We start from the raw sequence: 27,730 nt of genomic DNA on the forward strand, positions 1-27,730 counted from the left end.
GTATCTGTCAATGCCGTACTGGCATTGAAACCCGGTCTACAAGGAGCGTTCAAGACATGCGACACCATCTATAGAAATGAGACCTCGATTGCACCGAAGGTGGCCAGCGTGCACTGTGCCGACGATGGGGTGGTGCCATATAATGGTTCAGTCCCTGGAAGTCGCTACTCAAGACTGAAAAGCTATTTCACATCGACGCTTTTTCCAAGAACGAATAGAGACATGAGGAGGTGGGCCAAGAGATTAGGGTGCGAGACGAAAGCTAGTATTAAGAAGAAGATTAACGACTGGACGAGGCTCAAGGAATGGAAATGTCCAGGAGAGGCGAGAGTGGTATCTATCAAGAGGCTCAACTGCAGTCATACGTCGTACATAAACCCTCACAGCGTTGTCCGAACATTTGATTTTGATCCCGCTGAATGGGCGGCTAAATTTTTCGTGGGAAATACCTCAACTTACGAACCCTTATTAGTCGATGGTCATTAAGCTGATTGAAACTCTGTGCCGATTACACATATATAACATTCCAGCTCGTTGGAGCAGTTCCCTCTTTGTCTTGTTATATGCTGTAGTAAGGCATTCGTTGAGCAGTATGTGACCCACTCGTCTATTTAGTGTAGGTAACTACGAATGTTTATGCCGGCGCTTTCGATGTTGATTGCGCCTGCAGTGTAGGATTCGACCCATACCAGGAACAGCTATGTGTTGAATCAACCTTGTTGATCCACGCTTCACGTGAGAAATATCATCACGTGGATGTGGACGTGATCCGTTCACATGTGAACGATCGGTCTCGCTCATGGAGTCTATTTTTACTAACATCTTTTTATGCCGTTGTGGGTATAATCCTACATTTCTATGTGTCAGCTCTGACTTCCTATTATCTGATGCGCAACTCACACAACCTATCTAAGACCCGTCTTTAAAGAGCGGAGGAGTTGAGTTGCTACCAGGGCTGATGAATAATATGGCAATAGTATATGACTAAAGAAGCATTCCACGACTCTCGTGATTATAATTATGTTATTGCCTGTCACCAATCTGTGTGAATTATTCATGTTGCTGTTGATTAGATGTGACGCGCTCATTGAAAACCGTGGGTAATGACGAGTGCATCCACTTCAGTGCTTATACGCATGATGCCCATCAGGAGGTCGACTCTCAAGGCGGTGTCATTTCTGAGGTCTATTTGTCCTGTCAAGTATGTTCATCATGCGTGGAGAGCTCTTTGACAAGTCTCGCGATACTCCGGTCACCGCTGTGCTCAGCTCGGTCGGCCCCACCTTGCGACTGGCATAGTAGGGCAAAAGTATCCGTTTCGCATACCACGTCATGCGTGTGATGCTTCTCAGTCAAGATTGGTATGAAAAGCTACTCTTATTTGGAGCTGAACGGTTGGACAACAGATCTTTTCAAGTGAAATTCACGGCAGGTTTCTGTAGAATTAACACGCAGCAGATACTGAGTACCCCATCCACCACATCTGAGCATATTTTTCGTGCACTTTCTTATGAGGAATGTTGCGAGTGGCTCGCTGCTGTCAAAAGCGCTTTGATCGGGCATAAACAAATTGTTGCTGAGTAGTCAACTGGGCGCTCCAGTCCGGACCACACTCATCTTAGATGAATGATGTCACATTAGATATGTAGCTCATATCAGCAACAATGGTGGCACTCTACTCGCAAAGTACAACTACAGTAATTGCCAGCGAACCCGAAGGCTCTTCTGGGTTTCCTCTGACCGTTCGAGACTATGCTGGAGGAATCAAAAAGACATAACCAAGTGCTACCAGCATGGCAGACATATGCATTAGAACTCATTCAGTGTTGGAGGCCATCAAAGCATCCTGTTGTCCGGAGTGGTGGGTATAGTTCATGGTCCAATCACAACTACTTTCAAGAGATGCAGTGTGAGCAAACCCCAGCATATAGACAGTTCGATACTCAGGCTTACAGACCGTAGTCGACCCTGCTTGGTGCTGCTTTTCACTGCTCCTCAAAGACAGAACACTCGATCTAGCCATACAGACAACATCCGCTCGAGCAGCAATGCATAGTCGCACTCAATCGAACGATCAAAAACCAGACATGTTGATATCAGCGTGGTAAGCTGAGCCTGATGAGCCATTCAGCGCTAGTCGGTTAGCATCAATACAGCGACTATTCAGGTTGGTAGGCCTGGCCGATTTATGCCGGAACTCCGCACCGGTTTCGCGGAGTGACATATTTCTCGGTACAGGACGGATGAAAATACAGTCGGAGGCACATGAGGAAGGGTTGCATACGGAAGCATACGAAGCCTCAATGAATATCATCATTCAGGCTCACATACCGCTCTTATATTGTGAACCGTTTTCGATACAGTCAAACACCGAAAGATGTAATATGCCCAGCAACGGCGACATGCTCTACTAACGATTCACAAGTGAAGACACACCAGAAATATTGAGATCATGTTATGACCAACTCTAGGCCTCTTTGTATGAGCAGCCTTGCAGTAATGTTCAACGATTGCACTCAGAAAATGCTTATCTGCGAGACAGGTGAATCACTAAGGCTAGGAGTACTGTCGAGAGTATCGGCCAGGTTAGCGAAACTAGCATCCGAGAATCGATCTCTAAGGGAAGTTATATCATCGTTGAGAGGCAATATAAGAGTTGTAGCTCGCATACGGTGAGCCTTCCACGATCGAATCCCCGGTAGAGTTACTACTACAGGCCACTAAGTGGCAAGGAAGTCGGGGAGACGGTCGCTGTTCATCTTATAAGTGACGACACAGTGAGTCGTATTCACTGAACATGAGAGTGTCAGGCTAACCGATAGGTTGTGTGCGATATGATGGGTGGGAGAAAGAGAGCGATCCGTTTGGATGCTGCATTCGGCCCTACTGCATCACAAGATGACGTCTATGATTCTTCTATCAAAGACCTTGTACACGCAGTAAGCACACCTGCTCGGATTGTTCAAGTCCGCTCGGAAGAATGTGACACACTCAAACGAGTTTGTAGGTTCTAGATGGCTACAACTCATGCATCTTCGCCTACGGCCCGACAGGCTCCGGGAAGACTTACACAGTATTCGGTTCTCCCGAGGGCAGTGCTCATGTGTGAGGCGACAATGGGTTGAACTCGAGTGAGCAGGCCAGTTTGATGCGCTATTGCTCTCAGCGGACTACACGAGCGGATTATGAGAGATTTATTCAGCACCAAGGAAGGTCAAGGGGGGCATCACATGCTCATTTCGATGTCTATGGTTGAAATCTACAACGAATGTATCTACGATCTTCTCGCTCCAGGAAAGTGAGGTGGTCCGTATTCGGTTATTATATTGTATTATTGATTCTAATACCAAAATCAGAGTTGCATTTGTCTACACCAGGCCTGCGATAGTGAAGGCTCTCTCGGGACATCAACTTCGGGGAGGGAATGATAACATTATTGTCGAGGGTCTCACAGAACTGTCTCTAGAAAATCTGAACGACGCTCTGAAGGTGCTCACGCTTCTTGCTGCCAAGATCATGTGTCTATGACCCGGCTTCTTCAGGCTTTCCAAGCGGCGGTGGCAACTCGTCGAACATCATCGACCAATATCAATTCGCATAGTTCGAGGAGTCACTGTGTTGTCACGCTGAGAACGAGTCTGCCATGCCCATATACAGCAACTTGTCGTCACGGGAAACTCAATCTCATCGGTAAGTTACTTAGAAATCACATTCAATCCAGTAAAAGTGCTCGAGCGTCCCAGATCTGGCCGGTAGCGAAAATGTTGGTCGGAGTGGCGCTAAGGGCAGTACATTAAGGGAAGCCCAGATGATCAACAAATCTCTGAGTACTCTGGTCAGTATCGTTGGTCTCACTTGGTTGTCTATTCCTCTCATATGCCCTAGGGTGACGTGTTGAATGCTCTCCTGGATGCACAACAAAAGGATGGTGGAGGACGTCAGTCGAAAACACATGTCCCTTATCGTAATTCCAAGCTCACCCTCATGCTCAAGGATTCGCTGGGTGGCAGCGCCAAAGTACTCATGATAGCACACTTAAGTGTAGGCTGAGGTCACCAGTGCCAAGATTATGCCTCGACGGTCTGGGTTCTGTTCAGGTATCGCCTTGCATCACAGATGTCTCACAGACTTTGTCAACACTGAAGTTTGCATCGAAAGAGCGGATGGTTGAGCTCGGCCCGGCCAACCTGAGTATGCCAACTTGGCATTGCCAAGCTAACGTATCTTTATATGACTTCATAGTCCTGCAACAATGTGGCAAAAGAAGGTAAAGCAGCAAGAAGCAACTCTCGCAGTAGGGACTTTAGAGTACAGCTTCTTGAGCACGCCTATGGCCGCTTGGTTGTCGACCATGAGCAGTACTGGTATTCGATCATCAACAGCTAGCTCAGAAATGAAGCTGAGCATGATGAGAGCAGCTAAGAGCTCAAGTGTCACCATATTTGCAGATGTTGGTCTTGTACCACCGGATAGAACTTTCTGTCTGGTTTTTTGTGGTAGGTCACTCAACCGATAAGCAAACCAGAACGTCTGGCCCTTCATCCAAATACAACCCCCCATACGGTCAAGACTGGCTCCGCATGATGCCAGGACAAGGCTAACCGGTTCGGAATTACCGTATCTCGTCATATACTCAACAGGAGATGATTCAAAAATCTTCTCCAGGGCAGTCATCCTGCCTTGAAGGCAGGATCAGTGTATCGAAACACCTATAGATTCAAGCCAATCTTTTACCCGCTTAGGAATCTTCTTATGTGCAGTACAAGTGAATGCATCGCCAAAGATGCCGCCAGGACCCATGGAAAACCTAGCAGAGTCTCTCTCAGCTGTAGATCTCGGAGGCTCCCATGAACCATCTCGACTGCTATCCAAACCAAGAACTGTAAGGCTTTTGCCTTCAATCTTTTCAACAAGGCTTACGGACGATTGATGTGAGGGAACCAGCTTAACAAAGTCGGCCGAAGCACCCAGGTCTAACTGTTCCAGTGCAAGCTTCATTTGAGGAGTGAGCTTATACTTCGTATCTTAACCTTCCGTGGCATGATCAAACCACGTCCGTAACTGGTTCATAGCCAAACGAGCCGGTGCATAGCAATAGGTTGGGTCGAAGTATCGCCCACATAGTGCAAAAGCTTGCCGTTTGCTCAATACAGATGGTACCAATACCTCTCCAGCATCTATACTGGGGCAGTCAGTAGAGAGTTCATTACTACTCGAGATTTCCCGGACTAAGGTGAGAAACTTCGAAGTCACTACTCAAGTGCGTCTTCTTTTTTTCTGGTATCTCTACTCCCAAGTTGGGAGTCCCAACGAAGGAGCTATCCTACACAGGATAGCTTCAAACGTTTGTACTAGACTTTTTGCTCCAAGTACGAACAAATCATCATAATACATATAGTACACGAATTGCATGCATCCGATTTACCGATACACATGTACATTCTAGTATATTCAACACTACCCCGTGGTAGATCCCGTCATGAAGCTTGAATGGATGCGTAAAGCTATTACATTTCATCAGAGTCTCTTAATATTTAGTCATTCCCAATTTGGTAACATGTTTGACAAGTCAGCAGCAAGTCCTGAAAGCGACAAAGGAGAAAAACGGGACACTAGGGACATTTCACGTGTCGAAAAACGGGACGTTAAGGATATTTCACGTGTTGATGCACATTGATGCGCTTGAGTATCTTGGGGTCAGTTTCATGTGAAACCTCTAACTATTGGGAGCCGAGGCACTATCCGTGACTAACCTGAAGACGATCACGGTAATACCTATCGTGATCGGCTTCAGATCAGCCAGGAACTCGCGGAAACACTCCTTAATGCCTCGTGGATATTCACGCCTATGGATTCCATGTTTGGCAAATATTTGTGCGCAGCCACATTGTGCGAAGCCACATTGTGCGCAGCCTATCTTCTTCTGCGCGAAGCAGGTACACAACCTTGATACCGGCAATGTCAGATCGGCATACTCGAGTTGAGTCGAGGCGCTCGACTCACCTGTTTTTGGGGTAGCTACTTCCTGGATGGAAAGACTATAAGTATAGAGTGCCGAATAGCCCACGAGCAAATCATTGAAGTTTATTGCGTTTATCGGTGGCGCTTGCTGTTGCGGAGGAACACCATGCCTAGGGAGCTCTTCTCTCAGTAGCCTCTGATCCACCATTATATGAAACTACTCCATATCCTGCTGATCCTGACTGCTTCTCTGATGGATGACTCGGAGATTCATGCGCTCTCAACGAATGGTCTCAGTCCCGTCCCCGAAGAGTGCCTCCACGGTATGAGAAGTCCTGGGTTCATACAGTGAGCACGGCGTACTCGGCAGAAGGGTTCTTTGGGAACTCTTATTGTGTCAGGGAATTGTGCATTCCTCCGTTCTTAAACGGTATGATCGTCCATGCTGCTACTGATAGAATCAAGGAGGAATCGATATTGATAGGGTGGGTTCCTGTGTTCTCAGCCACGCTGGACCAGTTTGGGAATAGTCTTGAATTCGATAAAGAGTTAGCATTCTCCGTGCTATTCAGTGAAGTATCTGCCCGTCGGCTCTATGGCGTTCTACGCCATATACCCGACCCGCGTATTTCTCAGGATAGTCGCACCTGAGACCCTTGTTATGGGGGCCTCAGGTACGAGTTTGAACCGTAGTAAAAATTTACGAGGGAGCATTCTGGAGTTCTACGTGAAATTCTCTATTTGTTATCTCTCCAACTCTCAGGCTGGAGGTGAGCAATTCTACTACATACTTGGTTCAGCTATATAAGGTGGACTTCTACGACGAGGGTAATGTGATAATAAGTGAGATGATGTTAGTCGACAATTCTCAGAAACCGTTTTTATGAACGAGCTCCTAGTTCGGCCGGAGAACTACACCATCCAGACGATGATTGTCGAGCCTAAGCAGGATTACGTTAATGATACCAGCCCGAGTTTCATAGTCAGCGTCCATAAATCGTCTCCAGCTATCTATCGTGGACCAGGCATTCGTCTCAGTGAGCCGGGGAACAATATTCGTGGGCTTGATCTCGGTGTGGCGGACATCCCATGCAGCGAAAAGTTCAATTTTACTATGGAGATGGGCAAAAAGAATTTAACACGTTATTACTATCGCCACCTTCCAAGGAACAAAACCGCCAAGGCTATCCTGATTCAATATCATGGTTGGAGTAGCAGCTGTGAAAAATGGGAGGAGTATTCCAAAACCGCCGCTATAGCGGATAAGTATGGCTTCATGTTGATATCTGCGTGCGGCAGCTATTACGGTTTCTATTCCAGCTGGTTCCGAAGCACATCTGGCTGGAATGCTGGGGTTTGCTGTATTCGCGACAATGATGTTGATGATGTTGAATACACCAAACAGATCCTCAAGAATGAGAACAAGAATAACTTACCGGTTTATGGCTACGGTTACAGCAACGGTGGCATGATGGTCGAGTCTTTGTTGTGCCACAATGTCTTGGACAAAGCCGTATCTGTCAATGCCGTACTGGCATTGAAACCCGGTCTACAAGGAGCGTTCAAGACATGCGACACTATCTATAGAAATGAGACCTCGATTGCACCGAAGGTGGCCAGCGTGCACTGTGCCGACGATGGGGTGGTGCCATAGAATGGTTCAGTCCCTGGAAGTCGCTACTCAAGACTGAAAAGCTATTTCACATCGACGCTTTTTCCAAGAACGAATAGAGACATGAGGAGGTGGGCCAAGAGATTAGGGTGCGAGACGAAAGCTAGTATTAAGAAGAAGATTAACGACTGGACGAGGCTCAAGGAATGGAAATGTCCAGGAGAGGCGAGAGTGGTATCTATCAAGAGGCTCAACTGCAGTCATACGTCGTACATAAACCCTCACAGCGTTGTCCGAACATTTGATTTTGATCCCGCTGAATGGGCGGCTAAATTTTTCGTGGGGGATACTTCAACTTACGAACCCTTATTAGTCGATGGTCATTAAGCTGATTGAGACAGAAACTCTGTGCCGACTACACATATATAACATTCCAGCTCGTTGGAGCAGTTCCCTCTTTGTCTTGTTATATGCTGTAGTAAGGCATTCGTTGAGCAGTATGTGACCCACTCGTCTATTTAGTGTAGGTAACTACGAATGTTTATGCCGGCGCTTTCGATGTTGATTGCGCCTGCAGTGTAGGATTCGACCCATACCAGGAACAGCTATGTGTTGAATCAACCTTGTTGATCCACGCTTCACGTGAGAAATATCATCACGTGGATGTGGACGTGATCCGTTCACATGTGAACGATCGGTCTCGCTCATGGAGTCTATTTTTACTAACATCTTTTTATGCCGTTGTGGGTATAATCCTACATTTCTATGTGTCAGCTCTGACTTCCTATTATCTGATGCGCAACTCACACAACCTATCTAAGACCCGTCTTTAAAGAGCGGAGGAGTTGAGTTGCTACCAGGGCTGATGAATAATATGGCAATAGTATATGACTAAAGAAGCATTCCACGACTCTCGTGATTATAATTATGTTATTGCCTGTCACCAATCTGTGTGAATTATTCATGTTGCTGTTGATTAGATGTGGCGCGCTCATTGAAAACCGTGGGTAATGACGAGTGCATCCACTTCAGTGCTTATACGCATGATGCCCATCAGGAGGTCGACTCTCAAGGCGGTGTCATTTCTGAGGTCTATTTGTCCTGTCAAGTATGTTCATCATGCGTGGAGAGCTCTTTGACAAGTCTCGCGATACTCCAGTCACGGCTGTGCTCAGCTCGGTCGGCCCCACCTTGCGACTGGCATAGTAGGGCAAAAGTATCCGTTTCGCATACCACGTCATGCGTGTGATGCTTCTCAGTCAAGATTGGTATGAAAAGCTACTCTTATTTGGAGCTGAACGGTTGGACAACAGATCTTTTCAAGTGAAATTCACGGCAGGTTTCTGTAGAATTAACACGCAGCAGATACTGAGTACCCCATCCACCACATCTGAGCATATTTTTCGTGCACTTTCTTATGAGGAATGTTGCGAGTGGCTCGCTGCTGTCAAAAGCGCTTTGATCGGGCATAAACAAATTGTTGCTGAGTAGTCAACTGGGCGCTCCAGTCCGGACCACACTCATCTTAGATGAATGATGTCACATTAGATATGTAGCTCATATCAGCAACAATGGTGGCACTCTACTCGCAAAGTACAACTACAGTAATTGCCAGCGAACCCGAAGGCTCTTCTGGGTTTCCTCTGACCGTTCGAGACTATGCTGGAGGAATCAAAAAGACATAACCAAGTGCTACCAGCATGGCAGACATATGCATTAGAACTCATTCAGTGTTGGAGGCCATCAAAGCATCCTGTTGTCCGGAGTGGTGGGTATAGTTCATGGTCCAATCACAACTACTTTCAAGAGATGCAGTGTGAGCAAACCCCAGCATATAGACAGTTCGATACTCAGGCTTACAGACCGTAGTCGACCCTGCTTGGTGCTGCTTTTCACTGCTCCTCAAAGACAGAACACTCGATCTAGCCATACAGACAACATCCGCTCGAGCAGCAATGCATAGTCGCACTCAATCGAACGATCAAAAACCAGACATGTTGATATCAGCGTGGTAAGCTGAGCCTGATGAGCCATTCAGCGCTAGTCGGTTAGCATCAATACAGCGACTATTCAGGTTGGTAGGCCTGGCCGATTTATGCCGGAACTCCGCACCGGTTTCGCGGAGTGACATATTTCTCGGTACAGGACGGATGAAAATACAGTCGGAGGCACATGAGAAAGGGTTGCATACGGAAGCATACGAAGCCTCAATAAATATCATCATTCAGGCTCACATACCGCTCTTATATTGTGAACCGTTTTCGGTACAGTCAAACACCGAAAGATGTAATATGCCCAGCAACGGCGACATGCTCTACTAACGATTCACAAGTGAAGACACACCAGAAATATTGAGATGATGTTATGACCAACGCTAGGCCTCTTCGTATGAGCAGCCTTGCAGTAATGTTCAACGATTGAACTCAGAAAATGCTTATCTGCGAGACAGGTGAATCACTACGGCTAGCAGTACTGACGGTCAGAGTATCGGTCAGGTTAGCAAAACTAGCATCCGAGAATCGATCTCTAAGGGGAGTTATATCATCGTTGAGAGGCAATATAAGAGTTGTAGCTCGCATACGGTGAGCCTTCCACGATCGAATCCCCGGTCGAGTTACTACTACAGGCCACTAAGTGGCAAGGAAGTCGGGGAGACAGTCGCTGTTCATCTTATAAGTGACGACACAGTGAGTCGTATTCAGTGAATATGAGAGTGTCAGGCTAACCGACAGGTTGTGTGCGATATGATGGATGGGAGAAAGAGAGCGATCCGTTTGGATGCTGCATTCGGCCCTACTGCATCACAAGATGACGTCTATGATTCTTCTATCAAAGACCTTGTACACGCAGTAAGCACAACTGCGCGGATTGTTCAAGTCCGCTCGAAAGAATGTGACACACTCAAACGAGTTTGTAGGTTCTAGATGGCTACAACTCATGCATCTTCGCCTACGGCCCGACAGGCTCCGGGAAGACTTACACAGTATTCGGTTCTCCCGAGGGCAGCGCTCATGTGTGAGGCGACAATGGGTTGCACTCTGGTGAACAGGCCAGTTTGATGCGCTATTGCTCTCAGCGGACTACACGAGCGGATTATGAGAGATTTATTCAGTACCAAAGGAGGTCAAGGGGGGCATCACATGCTGATTTCGATGTCTATGGTTGAAATCTACAACGAATATATCTACGATCTCCTCGCTCCAGAAAAGTGAGGTGGTCCATATTCGGTTATTATATTGAATTATTGATTCTACCAAAATCAGCATTTGTCTACACCAGGCCTGCGATAGTGAAGGCTCTCTCGGGACATCAACTTCGGGAAGGGAATGATAACATTATTGTCGAGGGTCTTACAGAACTGTCTCTAGAAAATCTGAACGACGCTCTGAAGGTGCGCACGCTTCTTGCTGCCAAGATCATGTGTCTATGGCCCGGCTTCTTCAGGCTTTCCAAGCGGCGGTGGCAACTCGTCGAACATCATCGACCAATATCAATTCGCATAGTTCGAGGAGTCACTGTGTTGTCACGCTGAGAACGAGTCTGCCATGCCCATATACAGCAACTTGTCGTCACGGGAAACTCAATCTCATCGGTAAGTTACTTAGAAATCACATTCAATCCAGTAAAAGTGCTCGAGCGTCCCAGATCTGGCCGGTAGCGAAAATGTTGGTCGGAGTGGCGCTAAGGGCAGTACATTAAGGGAAGCCCAGATGATCAACAAATCTCTGAGTACTCTGGTCAGTATTGTTGGTCTCACTTGGTTGTCTATTCCTCTCATATGCCCTAGGGTGACGTGTTGAATGCTCTCCTGGCTGCACAACAAAAGGATGGTGGAGGAAGTCAGTCCAAAATACATGTCCCTTATCGTAATTCCAAGCTCACCCTCATGCTCAAGGATTCGCTGGGTGGCAGCGCCAAAGTACTCATGATAGCACACGTAAGTGTAGGCTGAGGTCACCAGTGCCAAGATTATGCCTCGACGGGTTCTGTTCAGGTGTCGCCTTGCATCACAGATGTGTCACAGACTTTGTCAACACTGAAGTTTGCATCGAGAGCGCGGATGGTTGAGCTCGGCCCGGCCAATCGGGGAATGCCAAGCTAACGTATCTTTATATGACTGTGGTGTCGAGTTGGGAGTATGCGTCACGGGGGCTTCAGCGAGCATCGAAGACGACAGGCACGGAACTCAACACAGATTAATATTGGATACCCTCACTGGTGGCCCACGATCGTCTTACCGCTCACTGAGGGCCCCATGGGCGTGTCGGACTTCCCAATCGAAGGCAAGCTCTAAAGGCGGCAACTGCTGTGGTTTAGAGGACATTGTGAAATTTTTTATAGTCTGCAGGCCCGATACATTGGGAGTGTCTCTGCACGTCCTTGCACATCTCAACAAGACTGCCAACACAACATATTATGGAGAGAAACACTTCACGTAACTCAACAATTCAGACAGTGATGACGAGATGAGATTTGAAGACAGAGGGAGAGCCGCTCAGACGTTCATACATTCCCAACGTGCTGAGGACGCAACGTCTCAATATCGACCGAGAGAACTATCGAGTCGAAGCCGTATGACCGGAGATGACTCCTGTCTGTCAACATGATGGATATCGGACGGTCCGATATCCATCATGTTGATTCGGACCAGAGAGCCAGATGATTAGACAAACTCCAGATAGGGCAATAATTGCATCCGGCTCGCATTTGATGCCACAGCTCTACGTAACTCCGATAACTGGGCAGGAACGTAATGTAAGTGGCCACAGCTCTACCATATGAAGTTACGAGTATGTCGCTACGCGTGACTGCGGTTACCCGACTGCGGAGAATGATAGGCCTGTAGATGCTTCCAATCGAGTGAGTATCCTAATAAAACTGCCACATACTAATTGCAATCATTTAGTTGCATATTTCATTCTATTCGTAAACAAAAAAGTTGGTGTCGTTGAGAAATAGGCCACGACTTATGCGATGCTGCGGATAACTCACTTACAGAAATATACAGAGAACTCTACCCGCCTAACAGTTCACCAAGAGTAACACAACTCTACTATCAAGTTTTCAGATAATCGAGAGAAGACTAGCAAGCTGAATACGACCGTTGAGCTCAGCTTCCAACGGTCAGAGTCTTCCGCGCACAGCGAGCAGGCTCATAAAATAATAGAGAAATAATAGTGAAATTATGATAATCATTGTAAGTGCGTTGAGAAAGTTCCCTTCCTCATATCCTCGCCATGATGAGCTCTCGCTCTCATAACAATGGCCTCGACAACTTCTGGTTCTGCCAAAGTCGACGTATCGCCCATATCGTTATAGATCCTGTTGGCCACCTGAATTGCATGCAACTCCATACCAGCCAGGAGCTCCTACACCCCCCTACCTTTCTTAAAATTCTCCGCATTATTTTACCCGACCTAGTCTTGGGTAATCCCGGAACACACAGGATGACATCCGGGGTAGCAATGGGTCCAATAGACTTTCTTACTTCGTTCCTGATCATACGAGTCGATACAGACATAGAATCAACATGATGCGAATCATCCAAGATTCATTGCTATCATATATGCAATTATGCAGTCGGCCGCCCATACATGTACGATGCAAAATTGCTAATGGAGTGGAAAATCCGAGGCCAAAAGCTCTTAGTAGGATGTGAGTCAAGCCAGCGAGTTGAACATCGATACAGCGAATAGGACGCGGCTTACTTCAATTCTCTAATCAGATCCTCCGACTCGTGGAACCCCTCATTCAAAATGACGTAACAGAAAATACCCTCGCCTTTTACCTGACATGCACACAAAGGCTAACACAGGGATTTGAGCCCGGCTCGCTAGCAAGAGAACCAAACATCCCACCACTACACCAACAACTCCAATGAATATAAACCTACCGGATGAGAGCAGCCCACCACAGCAGCTTCCGAGACCGCTGTACTCTGTACTAAAGCATGCTCTATCTCAGCTGAGCCCAGTCTATGACCCGACACGTTCATAACATCATCGATTCTGCCAGTTATCCAGTAATACCTGACAACATAAGCTGCCAATGAATAGTCACTTACATCTCCCATAGTAGTTGTACCCATCATGATCCCTAACAGCACCATCACCAGTAAAGTAGTAACCAGGATACGGCTCCAAGTAAAGTTGTGTCATTCGACTGTGATCGCCATACACAGTACCTGGATAAAACCACCTTACCCGAGCCGTACCACACCTCTCCCTTCTTACGGATCATCGAAGGCCAACTCCTCTTGATAGCCAGCAGACCATGGACACTATTACCCTCTACCTCCTTCCCAGTCATTGGGTCCAGCAATGCTGGCTCGATGCTGACAACAGAGATACTTTACCCCCAACTAAGGACCTTAGAAAGGCTCACCCAAAGAAAGGTTTCGTCGCCGATCCCGGCTTGAGTGCTCTATAAGGCATCGGTGTTAGCATAATCCCGCCCGTCTCGGTCTGCCAGTACCTGTCATCATGTTATAAGCTCATACCATCTCTCGCCCAACTTACGTGTCCATGATAGGTACCTTGCCTTTGCCGACCTCATTATAATACCACCTCCAAGCCTCAGGATTGATTGGCTCACCGACACTACCCAACACCCTCAACGACGACAGATCATACCCCTCCAGCGGCGTCGCACCAAATCGCATCAACGCTCTATTAAAACAACACATGAGCTCATCATTTCATACCATCACAATCGGAATTACCTGATCGCAGTAGGAGCCGTGTAGAACTGATTGATTTTATACTTCTGAATAAGGTCCCAATAGCGACTGTTATTAGGATAAGTCGGAATCCCCTCGAATAGGACCACCGATGCTCCGTTAGCAAGAGGACCGTACACTATGTACCTACGTAACATTACGTGACGAAGCGGCGATCAGGAAACGTCCTTCCCAGTGTAGTGAGAAAGTATGCACATGGTCAACCACATGTGTCGGTGACAAGATGGAAATTTTGAGGAAACGACTGGTGATTCCTGTACAACTATACGCGAAAGCTTTTAGTGTAAACATCTATAACTAGCGAGGAAACTTCTGAGCTCAGATGAGGAAAGCGATCACTTATTCCAACACTGGTTCCCCTTCCTTACGAATGGCCAGTAATCCAACCACAGTCCGCAACACAGGCCCATACATCTCCAGGGTGGACATCAAAAACGTACTTGAGAGTAATAGTCGTATAGACGAGATATCCACCAATGCTATGGGCAATCCCTTTAGGAGTGCCAGTAGACCCCGAGGTGTATCTAAAAAGTGCTCTCACTGAGATTCGAACCGGGGACCTTGGGTAACTCACAACATGAATAACAGGTCTTCCGAATCCATCTCAACAGGTGGACAATAAGGTCTCTGAGCTGCCATCAACTCGAAACCATCAACATCTCTTGACGGGTCCTAACATGAAAAGCACTACAAATACACGCAACCGAAAATGAAAAGAAAACATCACTGACTAATTCCAGAGTGTCACTAATTCTCCGACCAGGTTGACCACCTCCCATCGTCGTTATTACCCATTTCCCTTCCATGCCAGGTTTGCTATAATGCTTGAAAACTACAACGCTCTGTACCAACCCAGGGCGAACTTCCTGCACCGCTTCATCACAGATGTCTTTTATCAGAATCTTCTTGCCGCCTCTAACACCGATATCAGCACATACGACCACAGCACTTTGGGCATCGTTGATTCTGTCCCTCAGACTTGGAGCAGAGAACCCAGCGAAAACCACACTGTGCAAAGCACCTACAAAAGTAACGAGTAGATCTCAACAGTTATAACACATGTTATAACACCACGGGAAAATATCAAGGAGTTCAGAAGAAATTCGGGAAAATTCTTCCTTTTTTCGAAAACTTCAACCTGAAGTCGCGTAAAAAATTGCATAATGTAGTGAGGGAAATTAACTCACAACATTATGAAAATTCCACTCTGTGCACTCCTGCATAGTGAAACCTACCAATGCGGGCACATGCTAACATCATCATAGGTAGTTCCGGTATCATAGGCATGTAAATGGTAACTCTGTCGCCCTTTTTAACACCCAAACTGAGTAACATATTAGACATTCGGCAGACCTGCAAGAGAGACCTCATCATCATCAGAGTAGTGTTATCATGCTACATTGTCTAGGAGCTGTTTATATGTGATGACCCTGTCAGTGCCGGGCTCATCGCCTTCCCATAATATTGCCGGTCGAGACGGATAAGTAGCCGCCCATCTATCAACACAGTTCACAGTGGCATTGAGCTTCCCATTTAGGAACCAGCGCACGTCACCGGTTTTGAAGTCCTCGTAGTGAACTGTATCAAAAGGTCTGAAGGAGAACAATCGTTCACCGACTTGATAACCGTCTCTACTACTCTTACACTATAGTTTTATAGGAATAGAATTGACCATGTAAAATTAGAATCAGTTAGACAAGCACAGTGCAACGATACGTTCGTCAAAAGATGGTATGGAGTACTTACATACTACACTGTGCTGGACTATGCGTGCAATTCGCTCAAAATTTGAAATGTGAAATCGAGCATAGGCTACTCTTCGACGACATAGGTAATAGGAATGATCGTATCCGTGACGATTAGTCGTTACTTACCTCATCCAATCAATAGTACGACTCATTTCAGTCCAGAAAGCGTCTGGGTCATTGAGGCTTCTCTGATACATGTCATTGTACATCTTATCAGAGTAAACATAACAACCTCGCATGACCTCAGGCGAGGGGGTATAGACCTCATCGACTGGCAAACCTAAAGGAGATGACGATACGAGACGAGTGACCGACCAAACTTTACCTTTTTCGGCGATCTTTTCCTCAGCTGATAGGGTTGCAGATTCGAATTCTGTCATTGGGGTGATTAATAATAACAACTACCCATTGATAGTAATCACCGAGACAATGGAGTTAAGTGAGTATAAGTAAGCATCAAACGCAAGAGCTGAGGTATAGCAAATAGAAAGTATACCATAACAAAAGCGTCTCCAGCAAAACTAAGTGTAGTTATCATTCAGAATAGGTTGGGCGACTTCATCATTACAACTGTAGGATCCCGTACGACAAGTTGATAGCAGTATCGTTCCCTGCTATAGAAGGACAAATAGTAGATCGGAAAACACCACGACACAGGGATTCACATATGTATGCTAATAGACTAACACGAGTTAACATAGTATATGAGATTACCAATAGGGCGTCGACTGGTTCATAGCCTCGTACTGCTAGCATTCCCTACGCCCCCTCCCTACGGCGTGACGCGAGCCACTCACTACTCAACGTCACGTCGCCACGTGAAGGGCGAAAGCCGTATGCTGGGCTCTTTACAAACTAGCGTCTTTTGGCCAACCAACAGTCCTACTAGTAATACTAGTCTATTGTCATAACCGTCAAAACTGACAATGACGACAACAGTTCAACACAACCCACCGCTAAGGTGCCACTGAGTGCCGCTAAAGCGACCCTATTCTGCGCTAGAACGCTGAAAAGTGAACTTGTTGTTATCCCTTACCGTTCGTTTCTCGTTTCTTGGATGATTCGCTCGTATCGTGTACTATTATAAGAGGTTCAGTATTTCGAGGATTCAAGTCTAATGAAGACTGTCTTACGTAAATCATGATTAGTGGCGCGGGTGGTGTTGGAATGTGTGCGATTTTCCCAGCCGTGGTCGGGAGTTTCTTCGAATATAAGAATTCGGATGGAAGTGTACAGACATACATGTGTAAGAACAACAAGAACTTCCTCAGCATTATCATACGCAGTTGACCATCTGCATATTTCCCTGAATTGATCAATGCTCATCGTACATTGAGGCGGAGCAGTTAACAGTGATAGATTACGGCACTCCCTCTTCCCCTCCACACGCATGAGCGGAGCGAAGCGATTTGTGGAGGCACAATTTGAGTCTTATCTACGGACGCTCCTTTTTAGCATTGCTGGAGATTCTCCTCTAATGAGAGTGCATCAGTAAGGTTTACTCGCAGGAAAACGTTCAGCGGATTGTGCTATAATGCTAGTTACCTTCATTTTCCATTTATTACTATAGTAACTATAGTAGTACAGATGCGCAAATCTGCATACATCCCTCGACTGATACGACTAGAGAAACAACACAAGCAGCAGAGTGTAAGCACAGATACGATGTCAATGTGAGAGTGCATCATACACACTGTCGCGTAGTCACATACTCAACAAAGTAATGGAGCTAGCTCGAGGAGTTAATTAGGTTACTGCATGTACAGTGCGGCGGCCGATTTCGATAATAACTGTAGCCGAGATGTGTATACTGTGGATCGTCTACGCGACTACAGGAGAGCAGCCAAACAAGGGGAGCAATAGTTTAGCTCCAACATAAACATGATATGAGTTAATTAGCTTTTACACGATGTGTTGGTGCTTCACAGCGACACAATCGTCGACTCTAAGGCCTGGAAGAATCGTGCAAGACGAGCTCTGAATCTGGCGTCTGGTTGTGGTACGAAGCCCTGGCTACTCCCAGGAGATATCCTTTGGCATAGTTGAGGCCTCGGTGTCACCAATCGCTGTCGCCCTTGCCGATTGTGGCCAACTCGAGAAGGAGCATCTTGTGGTGAGAAGTACTTGGTGTTGATGATAGGACTAAAGCTGACCCCGCTCGTATTGCTGCTAGTCGACCGAGATCGTATTGTAAACGTGTCACCACCACATCGGGGAGTTGCCGTGCTGTCCTCAACAGGCCCCATGGCGAGACCAATGAAAAACTGCAGGGGGAGGAAGTACTCGGGAGCATCCAGTGCTGGAGAATATGATGGCTTCCTTCAACGTAGCTCAGGAGTTGCCTCAATAATACAACGAATTCAGATACAAGAACCAACAACGATTTTTCAAAATTTCTCACAATTTTCATGATGTCACTAACACACGACTGAGTGCATACATTTTCCAACACTGCAAGCACCCCCCACTTGCTGCCATGCAACCTTATAGGTGATAATACACAGTTGAGACTGAAATTAGAGAACACAAGTAGACCCGCAATAAGGGAAATGATCAGTGTTTCAATGTTGGTACATGCCTAGGTGAAGTCGGAACCACCGAACCAGGCCGACTGTTGTTCCACGGTGGACTCACTCTCTCCCTTGATGCCGATACGCGCTTTGACCGACGATCTGCCAACCGCAGGGCATAGCGAGTAGCTTCCTAAAGAGAACAACATGATGGTGATGTGGCAAGATACACACATAGTCAACAACGCGGATTGATGACAATGCGCAACTCGCGGGACATTTTTTGTGGCTTCTGATCCACGTCCAACCCAAGTCGTAAAGTTTTATCATCAGCTTAGGAGTGTTATCAGTACATTATGATGGTAGACGTGTCGCAAGTACTAAACTCATGCCTCCTAAGCTGAGGAAACTTGGCGCTGACCTCAGAGTCCTTTCCCTCAGTCGGGAGCTTTCTCCGTAGTCGCTCGATTTCCACGTAGGCTTTCCCAAGTTCAGCTTTGCAGTCCTCGAGCTCTGCCGAGGACCGCTTCTTCTCGCGAGCCTCTCCAATGCGCTCCATATTGATGGTCCTCTCACGGTCGATCCTGCCAACCCACTGAATGAGGTTTACACTCGAGAGCAGCTACATGTAGCTCAGCCGCTCATTGAGACCCTTTATGATTGCATCACGAGACTCCAAGGCCTTCAATAGGACCTCCTTACGGACCGAGGCTAGCCCTTCTGTCTGATCACCCTCCTCAGGCTGTACCTTCCGGTCAACATAGGTGTGCATACAGACTTATGATGGAGAAAGGGCACCCCTATTATTCTGAGCGACACCATTGGTGAAAGTATCGAGTTTCAGAGGGGAAATGACATCTTCCCAGAGCGCCCATCGTCACCATGCTATCACATACACTCCCTCACTTTGATTTCAGCGCCCGCTTTCTCGTCGTCTTCTTTTTCCAAGTTCAATATAATATCTCGTTCGCGCATTTCATTTCGGAGGTGTTGCAGTTCCAATGACTGCTGACGAACTTTTTCATCTCTTTCTCTCAAGGACTGGGTCTGGAGGGAAGCATTCTAATAAATTCAATTCAACAACCGCCGTTAGGAAAAAAACAGCGTTACTGGGGTTCGAACTTGGGGCCTCTCACCATCGCCCTTATGTATTTCTCAGATCGTGCAGCCCTTTCCTCAGCAGCTCTAATCCTATCAGCATGCACAGCCTCCCCCTGTCTAACATCACTCAGTTTCGCCTGTCATTAGTGATTGCCTCAGTACACCACGTGTCACCTTTTACTTCCATTCGTCGTAGAGATACTCGTAACTCCTCAGCCTCGCGTGCCTTCATCTCAAGTTCTCGATACCGCACCTCGTGCATTCTATTGCATTTCTTGAGTGCATTGGCGTTCTTTCGATCCATGGTCTCCACAGAACGCTGTAGGGCCTAGGTACTCAACCACTTCATTTGAATGCTAAGCCGTCCTTCGTTCAAGACGGCGCTACAGTACTCGAAAACAACAACAACAACAACAACAGCAACAGCAACAACAACAGCAACAACAACAACAACAACAACAGCAACAACAACAACAACAACAACAACAACAACAGCAACAACAACAACAACAACAACAACAACAGCAACAACAACAACAGCAACAACAACAACAACAACAACAACAACAACAACAACAGCAACAACAACAACAACAACAACAACAACAACAACAACAACAACAACAACAACACTGATGACCCGACGTTTACACCCATCCTGCTGAGCTGCTTCTCCTGGTCGGCTATCTTCTCCCTGAGCTCCGCTATCCACGAACTTTGCATAGATATCTGCAATTCCACTCGAAGGACAGCTGACACTTTTTCAGACCATCGCGAAAATATGCACATGGTCAACTATGTGTGTTGGTGATAATATGGAAATGCTGAAGGAATTCTCATTAGTTTCTGTACACTCGACCAGGATCGGTATCGGTGAGGAGACTCCTCAGCTCAGTTGAGGAAATCGATAACATATTCCAACCGAGCGGATGCCAGACGGCTAAGGACTTCCACAGCCGTTGTTGCAACGAAGTGAACATGAACAAGCTCTTGACATCCCATAGACAGGACAGTGAGTATGATAGTTGGTGAAACGAAGAATATTCGAGTACCCTACTCAACGTGTAGGTATATCTTACTTGATCGAGGAGCGCCACCTGGCCATCCTCCAGTCTTGCGTTCAATTCCAGGAGGAGACTACTTTCTACCACAGGGGCTTGCATGCTACCGATCTCCACCTGCGGGGCCGACTCTCGCCACTAAAACCAGTGTGTTGTAGACTTCACAGAGTGTTGCAAAGTCAAGCGCACGAATAAGCTGAAGGCTCTGTGCAGTTCTGCACAATTATGAAACCTTGGCCTAGCCTGATGCTAGTTCATGATCCTGCAAGAACTGTTATGAATAGTTTCTCATAATTTCACTAATCGTTAATTTGAGTCGTAAATTAGTGAACTCCTTGGCACGTCGGCTACCTCTTTATGTGATTTCCCCTCAGACATTGCATAAGAACCTAGCCTGATGAACTGTAACATCCAATACTAAAGTCAACATTATAGTCGTGCAAAACGTTGGAGTGCTGCGGCCAGCGCCATGCTGAATGCATCATCACCTCCTATCACGCACGTAAGGCTCAGACACCTGAGTTTCTCGCTACAGTGTTGCACAAGAGTTATTATAAGAGGACGAATAAAAGGACCATCGGCGGCTTAATACTAACAAAAGAAGTTCTCCACATACCACTCCAAGGGGAATTGTGCTCACTTCATAACTATCACCATCCGAAGTCTCACACCAGACTTCAAAATGGTCTAGTAATAGGAATAGGGGGAAAATTGTGAAGAGGGAAAAATCGCACTCAAGCCGATTTTTTCCATCTACTGAAGATGAATGAATAAAGTCCAATTCCGAGCGTGTTGTGTTGAGTGCTTTAAGCGGTCCCATGAGACTGAATAAGCAATCAACTCGAGCACTTAGCCGAGAACAGACACTGCCGAGTGGACAGCAATATGGACAAGTTCACCTTACCATTGGGACCTCAGCTCTTATGAGAACTGACCTAATACTGGATATGAGTGAACAATACCATTAAAATGGCATCATAAGTATAAACTATAAACTCAGAGCATGAGGACCACCGAGGGAGAAGTCTGATCAGGAGTGTAAACTGGTAAGCGTGAACAGCTTCGAATATCATCCTCGGTTGAAGGGGTATCTACCAGGCCTTAACGCGATTTCCTGAAACAGCAAACTCTACCATCATAGAATTGAGGAGACTACAAACCACAGGACATTGCTCAACGACCGACTGTATCATGTATTGGAATGGTAAGTCGTAAATTCACCAGAGCTTATATATCGCCTGTATCCACAGCTATACTCGTGGGGGAAATAACTCGGTCGTACTAAGTCGACCTTAGCGTTAGAAGGAGTTTTCTCTCCCTGGCTAATTCATTCGCGACACGAGCTCTCCTCCAAATGTTACGTAAGATTGCCGACGGAAGCCCCGGGGATTTTACTACATACTGTATGCATCATCAGGAAGATTCCAATACAATATAGTCATCATAGTGTTGGTGGATAGTTCATCTCTATTCTTCGCCAATTCGGCGTCACTAAATTTCCAACTGAGCATTGATCCTCGTCAATGCTCAGTTGAAAATGTGTACGCATAAACATAATTAGAAACAGTAGTGACGCCGAATCGACGTCACGATGCGCACAATATGAAACTCGAACAATAGAGATCAACGATTGACTAACATAGGAATTGACACAATGCTCCTGCTGCTGTTCACAACAACACATACCTAGCTGCAGTGCTCGAGACGCAGCGTCGCCTGCGTGTGAGTATCTCAGGTTCAGGGGAGATGGGTGTAGGCGATCCGTTAGTGCTAGGCCCAGTAGACACAGAGAAAGCGTCAACCGACACAGAGCGGGCTGAACGCAACCAGTAGATGTAAACCGTAAATCGAATCGCACTTACGTTTAGTGGTATTTCCTTGAACAGCAACCGACAGTCTCCGTGGCACTCCACAACTGCTTTGAAGGGCCGCCAGTGCAGCCACGGTTGAACGAGCAGTACTGCTGTTAGATGCTAGCTCAAGTACACGAGACTGGATATGAGTACGGCGAACCACAGCGAAACGATGGGAAAAGGCCGCAACCTGAAATCCATTTTCCAATTTTCTGCTTTTATTACAACTCCTGTTAAGTCGACTACTAACCTTATGAGACTCCTGGCCGTATTGTTGTGCCCATTGAGCTACTTTCATATCATCATCAATATCAACACCATCGTCTTTGGCCCAGGCCATGATGCATCGCTCCGCCTCAGAAAGTGCAGTTGACGGCGATAAGGTTACATATCTAATACACATACAACGATCGACGTCCAAACGTCAGAGTTCAATATGCACTATCTCCACGGTTGTACTGTGTATATTCTAATTGCTGATCGATACTACACCACCCCTTATCTATGCCCTTCACAATGAAGGGCTATGGATGAAGCCAGGCTTGAAATCATACGACTTAGATATACGCTCCACAGTTTCCTATACTCGAACAATAGACGAGATTCAAGCTAAAGCCGAGATAATTCTTGCGCGGAAACAAGCTACTGAACCATGCGATAGAAGCAACACTATCACTATTCCCCAAGGAAGAAGTCCCTAGTAACATCATCATCACGATGAGCCCAAACTTGCTGTACTCACTGCAACAACAGTCTTACCTCCTCCTGAGGGCATAAACAGCCATCCGCCGTTGAAATGACCAATAGATCCTCATCCTCGTCTCAGTAAAAGGCAACACATCCTGGATGACGCCCTTCTTAACAGCTCTATATGGCGTATCCTGCAGCTCTGCAAACTTCAATGCTACCTAAACTTGGTATCTTAACCATGACGCTACTCTTAACGACGTACCCTCTTGTAATCGGGCATGAGCTCATCGACACGTTTTACTATCAATGACTGCAGGGAAAGCTTCTCATCCGCTGATTCTGATTCGTCAATCTAAAGCAGTTACCATCACCATAGCAACAACAGTGATAACATCTTCATCACAGTGAGTTTGATAGACAAATCATAAGACATGGCCTTATTTGGGATTTAGCGAGTGAATCACAATGACAAGTGTGCCGCTGTGGTTTAAAACCCCAGAGCAGTTGATTCATATAACTGTATATCCTCACCGAAGAGTCTTAGGCTAGGACGATATTAAACTACTCAAGACGATAATAACCAACAACAAGTGACGAGACATGATAAACCGTTTGTCCGTAGCAATATTCATCCCTTTCTCCATAAGGCTTGTTATATATGTGACCAACTACCTGTTTTTGCCACTCAATGATTTGCTCGTCCAATCGTTTTATTGTCTGAGTGACCTCACGGTTATCTCGGAATTTGACTTTACAAAACCCGGCCGGTTCAATGATGTTCATCTTAGACGTAGGGTCGGCGAAAACCTGAAAAAATGCTCACACTCAGATTAGAACCCGGGCCATCCCCATCACATAATCCGACCCGACCGCATAACGATTACACCATTACTACCACAATATTATTAGGGGCGATCTGCTTGTCAATGACGACCCAAGAGCCTCCTCTGAGTTCTCCAAATGGTGGAATATAAGTAAGCACGCTAACATCATGAGCTTCACATGCAACCAAAGCATCGACAATACGCGATCCCTCTTTCAGTATTTCCTTATACCTACACAGTAATACAATAACCCCGAGATCACACTGCTGATACTAATCCTACATATCCCGCATACCGCCTGAGAAACCTCTCCAATTAGCCACGATAAGAATTGCCTTCAGCCCCTCTTGAGCAAAGTCTCTGAGAAAACAAGACAATTCGATCGAGTTCCACAGAAACTACAATACTGTTTATCGAAGTTCCACTTGTTTTACATATCACATGGAAAACGCACCACGAGTTTAACACGTTATTCACTGCTCAAATGCAGAGTAGAGTACGACCGGATGAAACTCCATTATATACCATCTTGCGTGGCGGCCACCACTAGCTCCACTGTGATTTCGTTACTGTGCAATATCGATATCCTACGAGTTCACCTGAGAGCCTCATAAGTCTTCCTCGCCGAATCAGGGAACCACACCTGGCCTGCCTCCGACACTGAATTGGGTGGGAACTCGCACTGAGAGGTAGAAGAGTTGAAATAGCTCAATAACGACTTGATGATAATAATACATCGATAGGTTTCCCTTCCTCATCTAGTTGTTTGGTAGTGGTCCTGTTCTCGGACAAGACTACGCCAACAGGGATACCTAGCAAGATTCCATCACATGAACAACTTCAAATATATATCGCTAAATGAGAACTCATTTAACACCATTATAGCACCATGAAGGTCTTTCTACACTTACTCATTTGGTAACATTAAAACGTCAGTTCTCTGTTACGAAGACACAATACCTACCTCCTAAACGTCCTCTACCAACCACAGCAGCCTTGGCAAATCCTGCTCTGAACTCAGTGAATGTACCCACGTCCAAAATACCCGGCTCAAGACCATGCAGAGTCGGCCGGCCAGCACAGAGCCATCGGGGATCGTGATTCATACCAGGCTGAGACGAGATGGTTATCAGGCAACTCTAATCATTTTAAATTCCCGAAAATGCCCCATGCGAGGCCCTGTCGACATTGCTACTATACTGAGCACGGGCAAAGTCAGAAATTCATATGAGCTACAATGCATGCATTTCACAGTCCCAAAAACGACATGATAAATTTGAAAAGTTTCCCATAACTTTTCCACTTACAACATATTTGATTTCCCGTTCAATAGGATCGATATTCTCAAGAGCCTCTTGTTGCATCCCCGCAGTTGTTGCAGTGATGACCAACTCCAAGTATCCAAGAATTCGTTCAAAGCCTTCCTGTTCTGCTTTAACTCTCCAATATACATCACCAGCGCCCGAGAGGTGAGCTGCATCTAGACTTTTACATGCGCCTGAACAAAATAGAATCGCATATGTACATTGGAGGTTCACCCGATCTACGCGAAGTGGTGTAATACTCCATGTGAAAAACGCGATATAATGTGACCCGGAAAAATTACAAAAACACATGCGCGCTTTTCGCTAGTGTTTTTCACGGGTAGAACTCTATTACCTCCTTCAGCGATGCTTGATAAGGACTCAACAGAGTAGGCGCAGTCCGGGGCATCCACCAAAACAACCTGCAAATTTATTATCATCAATTTCACCATCACTCGAGTAGTAACTTACCCGTCTCAACGCCCCACACAGGAGAGCATTAGACCCTCTGGCACCTGTACCGCTTATGAGCGATATCGTAGGTAGACACTTTGCTGCGTTGGAGGCCGCCGCCAGGAAGGGAGCTGAGTTATGCACGCGAGATCATGTGAGCCGTCTCGAGGTGAGTCGGGCACACAGAGGAAACAATAATAATATTTCTACTCAAGTTCAGCGAGAGACGCGTTTCGTAATTTGTGTGGTGGCAGGGAATGAATTTTATAAAGCATTCAAAACCACCACAATAGAATTTTAATGATCAAACTACCATGGGAGAGCCGCTACAAAATTAAACCTGCATTATGTCATCGTCATACTTCGCTTTACTTACCAATAATCCCACTATTCTTGCGAGAACGCTGCGATGCGTTGGTATTAGATCCCATAACCACGTTAACGAAAGGTGTCTTATGCTCCTGAGCCAGCTGCAAAATCTGGCATCTAAGGAAGGCGTTACAATATTCCACTTCAGCGACCGCCAACAACTCACAGGTTCATTTGCCTCGTACGACTGGTGTCTAGTGAGCGAGTTTCTGTTGACATGTAGAAGAAGACGGGTTCGATACTCGTAGGGACTCTCACGGTCACTCGAAAAATTGCAAGACCAGAAAATGAGGACGACGTGTGTTCAACTACAAGAAGCAAGACTGCAGCGAACGACAGCACTGCTGTACTCACACGTATAGGAGCCTTCAGCATACTGTAAACGCTTGGAGGAAACCTCATTAGAAGCCGTTGTGGGAAAACTGAGTTCCTCTATCTGAAAAATTACACCCATGTGCGATGATAGTTAATTTTCTCATAAAATCCAATTTGATCTAGTGTGAAGCAATACACATGGACATAGTCAATAGCGCATATATATTGGTAACAACTCTACGGAAATTCGAAGAATTTCTTTGCCGTTTTTTTGCGCATTCCACTCCTGATCATACATAGAATTCCGCGATGCAGTGGGGAAACTCCTGAGCTGATGAGAGCAAGTATATTCCGATGCAGGTCTATCACGAATTGCTTAAAAATGAGCAGTGTTGTAATATATGTAAAAACCTATACAAATTGCAAAGATATTTTAAAAGTGTTTTGATATTTTCTCCATTGCTCATTTTCTCTCTATTAAGTATATATGTAATATTTCCTCACCTGACCCTAGAAGTTTCCTCGCTAATAGACAGAAACCAACCAGAATTTCCCAGAATTTTCATACTGTCACCAACATATGTTGTTGACCATGTGAATATTTCTCCACACTGAAAGTGACATACACCGTATTGAAGCTCACCATGACGTAGGACTCATTGAAAGGCTTCTCGTCTCTCCTCTGCCACTGTAATGCGACAGCATCCCGTAGCGCCACTAGAGCTCTGTTCACTTCTTCCATTCTACTGTTGCAGCAGCCTATGAATTGGAGACAACCAAAATGAGCAGCAAAGACATTAGGGCGTGCGCTAAAATAAACACTTTAGCGCTCGCCCTAGTCGTTATAGCTCCTAGGCTGGGAGTCCCAGCTGTTGGTTCTATCCTTCAGAAGTTCATTGATCTCCTTTGAGTGTCTCAAACGTCAATCACCTTGAATGCTGTCTGTTAGAGTAGTGGTGATTCTTAAACAGTGGCGTTACATTAACCTCGTTGGCATTACAGTGGTCTGAGCTCACAGTGCCTAGGGCATCCGGTTATCATCGAAATAACACTTCTACTGTGCATAATGCATTGATAGCTTGTTTGGGTCATGTGTGCTTGCTAATGCTCTTGACTCATTTCCCAATGCTATACCTATTACTGAGAGAGTTAGCTGAACGATCGTTGGAGTACGATGTCCAGTGTTACAC

At 46.1% G+C, this 27,730-nt stretch overlaps 5 protein-coding genes across 5 annotated transcripts in view; 2 read left to right on the top strand and 3 right to left on the bottom strand.

Annotated features, from left to right (window-relative positions):
- Pmar_PMAR000670 (kinesin heavy chain, putative) overlaps window positions 1-7,615 on the top strand; it is a gene marked incomplete at both ends in the record, with an annotated part of 10,466 nt that extends 2,851 nt beyond the window's left edge. Inside the window, 18 exons of the mRNA XM_002781093.1 lie at window positions 152-438; window positions 621-735; window positions 1,353-1,416; window positions 1,642-1,782; window positions 2,322-2,379; window positions 2,703-2,777; window positions 2,823-2,939; window positions 3,008-3,105; window positions 3,167-3,298; window positions 3,455-3,690; window positions 3,744-3,835; window positions 3,886-4,041; window positions 4,098-4,191; window positions 4,743-4,882; window positions 6,155-6,309; window positions 6,363-6,446; window positions 6,725-6,789; window positions 6,834-7,615. Coding sequence (XP_002781139.1) covers window positions 152-438; window positions 621-735; window positions 1,353-1,416; window positions 1,642-1,782; window positions 2,322-2,379; window positions 2,703-2,777; window positions 2,823-2,939; window positions 3,008-3,105; window positions 3,167-3,298; window positions 3,455-3,690; window positions 3,744-3,835; window positions 3,886-4,041; window positions 4,098-4,191; window positions 4,743-4,882; window positions 6,155-6,309; window positions 6,363-6,446; window positions 6,725-6,789; window positions 6,834-7,615 — 2,891 coding nt within the window. The remainder of the gene's footprint in view (window positions 1-151; window positions 439-620; window positions 736-1,352; window positions 1,417-1,641; window positions 1,783-2,321; window positions 2,380-2,702; window positions 2,778-2,822; window positions 2,940-3,007; window positions 3,106-3,166; window positions 3,299-3,454; window positions 3,691-3,743; window positions 3,836-3,885; window positions 4,042-4,097; window positions 4,192-4,742; window positions 4,883-6,154; window positions 6,310-6,362; window positions 6,447-6,724; window positions 6,790-6,833) is intronic.
- A 2,705-nt stretch (window positions 7,616-10,320) lies between these two features.
- Pmar_PMAR000671 (kinesin heavy chain, putative) lies at window positions 10,321-12,748 on the top strand (the record flags this gene model as incomplete). Its single annotated transcript, XM_002781094.1, has 8 exons — window positions 10,321-10,422; window positions 10,491-10,588; window positions 10,650-10,781; window positions 10,930-11,165; window positions 11,219-11,333; window positions 11,414-11,510; window positions 12,412-12,433; window positions 12,642-12,748. The coding sequence occupies 8 exons, from the start codon at window positions 10,321-10,323 to the stop codon at window positions 12,746-12,748; spliced, it is 909 nt and encodes a 302-aa protein (XP_002781140.1).
- Pmar_PMAR000672 (acetyl-coenzyme A synthetase, putative) lies at window positions 12,676-16,463 on the bottom strand. The gene is made up of 16 exons (XM_002781095.1): window positions 16,386-16,463; window positions 16,187-16,340; window positions 15,712-15,904; window positions 15,548-15,665; window positions 15,104-15,333; window positions 14,887-14,984; window positions 14,681-14,836; window positions 14,295-14,438; window positions 14,092-14,241; window positions 13,958-14,047; window positions 13,807-13,907; window positions 13,658-13,757; window positions 13,467-13,602; window positions 13,282-13,361; window positions 12,957-13,068; window positions 12,676-12,906 (listed from the first exon to the last, which is right to left on the bottom strand). Exons 1-16 carry the CDS (start codon window positions 16,438-16,440, stop codon window positions 12,766-12,768), a joined length of 2,058 nt encoding a protein of 685 aa, XP_002781141.1. The 5' UTR covers window positions 16,441-16,463; the 3' UTR covers window positions 12,676-12,765.
- Window positions 16,464-18,916: 2,453 nt separating this feature from the next.
- Pmar_PMAR000673 (conserved hypothetical protein) lies at window positions 18,917-20,834 on the bottom strand (the record flags this gene model as incomplete). Its single annotated transcript, XM_002781096.1, has 7 exons — window positions 18,917-19,154; window positions 19,197-19,318; window positions 19,477-19,632; window positions 19,707-19,808; window positions 19,925-19,999; window positions 20,323-20,400; window positions 20,751-20,834. The coding sequence occupies 7 exons, from the start codon at window positions 20,832-20,834 to the stop codon at window positions 18,917-18,919; spliced, it is 855 nt and encodes a 284-aa protein (XP_002781142.1).
- Window positions 20,835-21,767: 933 nt separating this feature from the next.
- Pmar_PMAR000674 (acetyl-CoA carboxylase 2, putative) lies at window positions 21,768-27,282 on the bottom strand (the record flags this gene model as incomplete). The annotated part of the gene is made up of 19 exons (XM_002781097.1): window positions 21,768-21,846; window positions 22,419-22,548; window positions 22,595-22,775; window positions 22,836-22,977; window positions 23,345-23,493; window positions 23,538-23,627; window positions 23,948-24,082; window positions 24,171-24,330; window positions 24,382-24,459; window positions 24,699-24,775; window positions 24,835-24,911; window positions 25,064-25,211; window positions 25,407-25,597; window positions 25,759-25,825; window positions 25,875-25,987; window positions 26,233-26,342; window positions 26,392-26,533; window positions 26,580-26,661; window positions 27,184-27,282. The coding sequence occupies 19 exons, from the start codon at window positions 27,280-27,282 to the stop codon at window positions 21,834-21,836; spliced, it is 2,184 nt and encodes a 727-aa protein (XP_002781143.1). The 3' UTR covers window positions 21,768-21,833.
- Between the last annotated feature and the right edge of the window lie 448 nt (window positions 27,283-27,730).

This window comes from Perkinsus marinus (assembly GCF_000006405.1).
Source record: "Perkinsus marinus ATCC 50983 genomic scaffold scf_1104296943560, whole genome shotgun sequence".
Taxonomy (NCBI): domain Eukaryota; phylum Perkinsozoa; order Perkinsida; family Perkinsidae; genus Perkinsus; species Perkinsus marinus.

Coding starts and splice junctions, on each gene's coding strand:
- Pmar_PMAR000672 (XM_002781095.1), bottom strand. CDS start 16,440: ATGACAGAATTCGAATCTGCAACCCTATCAGCTGAGGAAAAGATCGCC. Junction 15,666..15,711: donor ATAAACAGCTCCTAGACAAT/GTAGCATGATAA, acceptor TCTCTCTTGCAG/GTCTGCCGAATGTCTAATAT. Junction 13,758..13,806: donor GAGTTGGCCTTCGATGATCC/GTAAGAAGGGAG, acceptor GGTTTTATCCAG/GTACTGTGTATGGCGATCAC.